The sequence below is a fragment of the Lipotes vexillifer genome, unplaced genomic scaffold, assembly GCF_000442215.2.
Source record: "Lipotes vexillifer unplaced genomic scaffold, Lipotes_vexillifer_v1.1 scaffold4, whole genome shotgun sequence".
NCBI lineage: Eukaryota > Metazoa > Chordata > Mammalia > Artiodactyla > Lipotidae > Lipotes > Lipotes vexillifer.
In genome coordinates this window covers 1,150,985-1,156,984 of record NW_006785876.1, presented here as the reverse complement: position 1 = coordinate 1,156,984, position 6,000 = coordinate 1,150,985, and the positions used below count along the sequence as shown (strand labels likewise).

Genomic DNA, 6,000 nt, shown 5'->3' with positions numbered 1-6,000 from the left:
GAATAGTATTCAGAGCTCATACCCAGGGCTGGACTCCTGGGCGGCGGGCCTGCCTTGGTTCCCTGGGCGTGGTGGGCGCAGGCACCAAAGCAACTCAAATATCCAGGGAAGAAGGAAGGACCAGAAAAGAAAACTTTCAGACACCTTCTCAATGTTCATTCTCAACACCACCCGCTGGGGCAGTGGATGGCAAGATGAGGGCCCAGATGAGGGAAACGAGCAACCCGGACATGTGCCCGGGCTCCCTTAACGAGGAGGCAGGTTGGGGGTGGCTGGCGTTACCCAAGCTCCGTGCTTGGCTGAGGTTGCTTCCGCCTCCTTCGGAGCCACGTCCTCTTACAAGCCCCAGTCCCACTAATAAGCCATTGACCTTGAGTTTGAGTCTGGGGGAACCCCAGGGGCCTTGTGACTTAACAGGAAGAAATCCTCCTCGTTTTAGCAGCAATCGCTTTTTCTTCTCTGCCCGCCACAGTGATCAAATTAACAGGCCGCTTCTCCTCGGACAAAATGTGTCCACAGGTCCCAGGAGGCAATGCCCATTTGCCTGTCTGAGGGGCTTAGGGAGGGAAAGCAGGCAAGTATGTGTGTGTGCATATGTAGCTCCCCCTGCACCCCCTTCCCCCGTTCCCCGGGGGGGGGGGGGGGTCTCTCCCACCTGGGATGGCTGCCCAACCGGCGGCGAGACCACAGGGAGGGCAGGTGCTGGAGTCTTAGCTGCAGGAGACCTGGCAGGAGGCTGCGTACACACTGCTGCCCACCGTGCCCTCACAGCTCAGGCTGCTGGTGGGACACTTGAAGGGCTTCCTGCTGCTCTCCCTCTGGATGTGCAGGTGCTCGAGCCGCCAGCGCTCCCAGGTCTTCCGAAACTCCATCTGGACCTTCCGTGGGAGAAGGAGGGAAGCAAAAGCCATCATGCAAACCAACTGCCCACAATATGGCCCCATTATTACATTAGCAGGGAAGAGAAAAAATCCACCGCGTAATATTAAGAGACACAAGTCAAGGCCTCCGGGCGCCTAAATTAATATCCCAATAAAATTGTTTATTGTTGTCTCCTATTTTCTGCTTCTTCTGGAGAAAGAGCCAGCCTTGATGATCTAATTGGTCTCTTCCATCTCTAAACTCTGTGACTCGGCTAAGTACCTTTTACAATCCATCACAGTATTATTTAACGGAAGAGAAGGAGTGACAGGGAGATGTGGGGAGACGGAAGATGGGAGAGAGAAGAAAAGGAAAAGAGAGAATCTGACTTCAGAGCAAGCACTCTGCCAATTTCAGCTTGGGCGACTGAGAAGAGGGGCAGCCCTCCCTGCCCCTCGTGGCGTCCACACCAGACCTTTCTAAACTCCCCGAGGGCTTTTATCCAGGCCCCAGTGCCTCGTGGGGGAGGAAGAGGAGACGGGGAGAATGAGGCTGGAACTAGTAGCAGCAGTGAAGAGGGGGCTGTGGACAAGGGCTTCTCAGCCTGGATTTGCACTAATCCCATCCAGGAACTGGTCCCAACCCACAGTGGGTGCTGCCCAGGTGAGTTCAACCAACCAGAATCCCTGCTTTGCTGGGCTTAGCCTCCCCATCAGGAAAAGCCTCCTCAAGAGAGCTGATGCTTGGGGACCAGGTTGTGGGAGCAGAAGGATACAAACCAAGTAAACGCTGCAGAGCCCAAGTCACTTGAGGGCTTGTGGCAATGCCGTGGTTCCTTGTGATGGCCCATGATTCTGGTCCCCCAGACAGGCTGCTGGAACCTGCACAGCCAGCCCAGGGCATCTGGAGTGCCCTACCAGGGGATGTGCCCATATGTTTGCTTTCCAGAGCTTCTCTGATGCCCGCTCCCCCGACCCCCTCGCCTTGCCACCAGGCCTCCCCACATCAGGGTATCTGGGGCCTGGGCTCTCCCTCTCAGGCCCCAGCCACCAGGACGGCCAGCTGTCAGCAGCTGTGGGTAAGAGGCTCACTGCCAATGCCCCATCAGTCCCTGTGCAAACACCCTGCTTCTCTTCCTGCAGGGCTGCCATCCATCCAGCTAAGCCCAGCAGGGTGCCTGGTGTGGCCGCTTGCCATTCCTTAAAAGAACTTTCTCTGAACTGAGTGAAGCTGAGATGGCCCAGAGCCTGCCTGCCAGGATGGCCCCAGTATCCCGGGGCAGCATCGCCAAGCCCAGGCTTGGGTGAGGGAGGGAGGCTGAGCAGACACCACCCATGGCCCCCCTGCTCTGTGCCAGTTCGATACCCGGCTGAGTGTGTGACGCCGTGTGTTGACAGCTGGGATGAGGACACCCGAGGCCGGTGGTGGCCTCTGCCTGTGCAGCAGCAGGCAGGCCAGTCTTGTGGCACAGCCCTTCACTGGGGAGGTGGGGAGAGAGACGGTAAACTGAAGCACACCCATGGGAAGCCACGTCGGGGACTGGAGAGGTCTCACGGATACCAGCAAGAAGTCGGACAGGACCAGGACTGTGTCCCCTTCTGTCTCCCTCTCCCTCAGCACTTTTCCTGAACCTCTGCTGTGGTCCCCGTAATGACAAATGTCATTAGAAACCATCATTCACGGGGCGCTTGCCACATGCCCAGCACTCTCCATAGATTATTAACTTTCACAGCAACCTGTTTAAAGGTAAGGAAACTGAGGTGCAGAGATTTAAGTATTTCTCCCAATCTCAGCCAGGACCTGAACCTAGATCTGGGCTGACTCCAAAGCCGGTGTCCTAACCCTTGGTCTCCTGCCGTCCATGCCTCTTTTAACTTTTTTTTTTGGCTATGCCCTGCGGCGGGTGGGATCTTAGCTCCCTGACCAGGGATCGAACCCACACCCCTTGCACTGGTAGCGCAGTCTTAACCACTGGACCGCCAGGGAAGTCCCTGCCCATGACTCCAGGCCACGCTTGTTTCTGGCCGTGTCTCCCCCGCTCCCCAACACTTGGGAAGTGCACCACGAGGGCCGGGACCACACCTTCGTTCCTGGACCTCGCACAGTGCCCAGCATATATCAGGTACTCCTGATACGTGTTGTTTTAAACGAGCCAAATGAATAAATGACCAACTAAACGAGCACCTGACATTGGGTTTCTTCTATTACTGAGCTCTCACAGTGAAACAACAAAGATGACAACATGAACATGCCTGTCTTAGCACTCCTGTCAGCATGCCTCCTCACCCTCAGTTTACCCTCATTCCTGCCTCTGATATCCTCGGGCCGGGCACCACGCCAGGCTCTGGGATTTGGGCTGAGTTGGTAAAGCTCATTCACCTGCATTTACACTTGGGGAGAGAAGCAGTGACTGCCCCGGTCGCACAGCCGGGTAGGAGCAGAACTCAGGACCAGCACTCAGGCTCCTGAGTCACAAGAGCCACAGCAAAGCCACCCCCCAGGCCTCCCCTCCCCTGTGCCCACTCCCCACCCACTGGCAGCTGGCACAGGCCTTGGCAGCCACGCAGGCCCAATGGCAGGGCCATCTTTTCTCCTTGGGTCACAAGCACCCTGCATTGCCAAGGCAACCCTGGGCCTGGAGAACAGCTCTTATGGACAGAGGTCTCAGTCCAGGAGCCACGTGTGTTTTTGTGACCCAGTGATGGTGACATGTCTGTCCGTGGGCCTGGAGGAGCCAGGGCCTGAGGCGTCTGCGGAGGGTTGAAAGGAACCGGGCAATGTGCCTAAACAAGGCAGGCTCTCTGGGCGCTCCGAGCGGGGTCTCCTGGGAGAGCCCGAGGGGAGAGGCCAGCTAGGGATCTGCTCAGCAAGAACACCCTCCCCCGACCCCAGCCACCAGGAAGCCACGGGTGGCTTCCCATGTTGGACAGGGTCCCTTTCCCGTGGTGGACAGGGTCCTTGCCTGCACGCACAGAAGGGAGCTTTCTCCTTCCAGTCAGAATTCATTTCAATCCTGACTCTGCACTATTTCCAGGCCAAACCTGGGGTGTGTCTCTGATTCTCTCATCTTCAACGTTCTCACGTGTGAGAAATGAGAATACCGAAACCAGAATTTTAGCAGGGATATTTTTGCGGGGAGGCAGGGACAAGTACATGAGATGGTGATTTTTAAAGCCCCAAGCATGTGACTTGTAACAGTCACCACCACTTGTTCACTCAAGACCCTCTTAACATGAGGCTGGGTCTTCCCCAAGTTCATATATGGTTAGGGCATCCTACAGATTGTGTGTGTGTGTGTGTGTGTGTGTGTGTGTGTGTGTGCGTGCGCGCGCACATGCGCGCATGTGTGTGTGTGTGTGTGTGTGAGAGAGAGAGAGAGAGAGAGAGAGAGAGAGAGAGAGAGGGAGAGAGAGATGGACAGACCCAGGCACAGGAAACCATACAGGGATAAGGTGCCTCCTCCACTCCAGTGCCTCAGTGGGGTGAGTAGGGATTTCAGCTGAAAAGACTGAAGACCCCAAGGGCATCCTACAGATTGTGTGTGTGTGTGTGTGTGTGTGTGTGTGTGTGTGTGCGCGCGCGCGCACACGCGCGCGTGTGTGTGTGTGTGTGTGTGTGAGAGAGAGAGAGAGAGAGAGAGAGAGAGAGAGAGAGAGGGAGAGAGAGATGGACAGACCCAGGCACAGGAAACCATACAGGGATAAGGTGCCTCCTCCACTCCAGTGCCTCAGTGGGGTGAGTAGGGATTTCAGCTGAAAAGACTGAAGACCCCACTGCACAACCACAGGACGGCCAACGGTAGCAGCCCACCAGGGCTCCACGTCCCTCCGCAGGCCTTACCTCATTGTTGACAAAGCAGTACAAGATGGCCACCATCAGCCCCTGGAAGCAAGAGTCGTGTCAGCAGGGGGGAGGGGAGGGAGGCGCCCGGCAGGCAGGCCTAGTCTGAAGCTCCTTGGGGCTCTGCGCCAACATCCCCCTCCTTAGACTGGGCAGCCCAGTCAGGCCCAGAAATGGGGGCGGTGGGCTCCTTCTCCTTTCCTTTCTGGAGGAATGAGAAGCCCCCTCGCTCATAAACTGCGGAAGTTCTTCGACCACCCGCTCCTGGAGGAGGCCTGAGCTGAGAAAGTACGCCTCTGATCACACGGAATTTTCCCGGCCTGGCCCTATTCGTTCACTCAGGAGCCCCAGTGCTCCAGGCCTGTGATCTATTTGTGTGTGAAGCGCACACGCGTGGACCCACGTGCTCGTGGCCATCCCATAAGACATTTGAGGAGCTGGGGCCAGTTTCTTATATTCCTACACCCCCATTGACATTCGCACCCCCTCAGCATCATCTAATACTAGTGGAGAGGCTCAATTCTTGGCTTTGGAAACTATGTGACCTGGAAAATCTCATTTTAACATCTCTGAGCCTCAGTTTCCTCCTTTGGAAAATGGGATAATCCTGCACACCTCCTGGGATTCTGCTAGGATTAGCTGCACAACGTGTGTAAAGCACCTGGCAGGGTACCTGCCGCCAGCTAGCAGCCCAGTGGACAGCAGTTGCCATGCCAGGCTGGGTGCCCTCGGTGACATCGGGAAGATTTCTTGTCCAATGTGCTCATAGAGAAGACTGTCCTGGGCGTCAGCACACCTGGGGACTCTGGCTCTGCTCCAACCACAACTTGCGTAAGGGCCACTTTCCCCCCAGGCCTCAGGCTGCCTATCTGCATGATACAGGCTGGTCCCCGCTCCATCCCCACCCTGGGACTGCTCGAGGGAGGCCCCAGGCTCGAGGTCACCTGGAAGGAGGTGAAGGAGAGCTCTGTGAACAGCTTGATGAAACGCAGCATGCCCCGGGCGTGCTCGTCCATCACGAAGGCGAAGATGACCTCGTGGGTCCCCAGCAGGGGGATGAGCGTCAACGTGGACTTGGCGAGCCTGGGGGCAGGGTGGAGGTGGCATTCCGGACCTCTCCCGTGGACCCTTCTCCCTGTTCTGGGGCCCCAACCCCCGCCAAGCCCTGGTATCTCGGTCACAGACATCCTCCCCCACCGAATACCCTGGGACAGGCTGCCTGGAGGGGAGGAAGTAGAGGTGGAGACCCCCAGAAGCCCAGGAGCTGCCCGGGTACAGGGCTGAGGGCAAGGCTTGGGG

General features: G+C 57.1%; 1 protein-coding gene across 1 annotated transcript in view; it reads right to left on the bottom strand.

Moving 5' to 3' along the window:
* Window positions 1-710: 710 nt before the first annotated feature.
* The window catches only part of GLP1R (glucagon like peptide 1 receptor), a 32,651-nt gene continuing 27,361 nt past the window's right edge, over window positions 711-6,000 (bottom strand). Inside the window, exons 11-13 of the mRNA XM_007458170.1 lie at window positions 5,646-5,784; window positions 4,702-4,743; window positions 711-878 (exon numbers count right to left, since the gene is read on the bottom strand). Of these exons, the coding sequence (XP_007458232.1) occupies window positions 711-878; window positions 4,702-4,743; window positions 5,646-5,784 (349 nt within the window). The remainder of the gene's footprint in view (window positions 879-4,701; window positions 4,744-5,645; window positions 5,785-6,000) is intronic.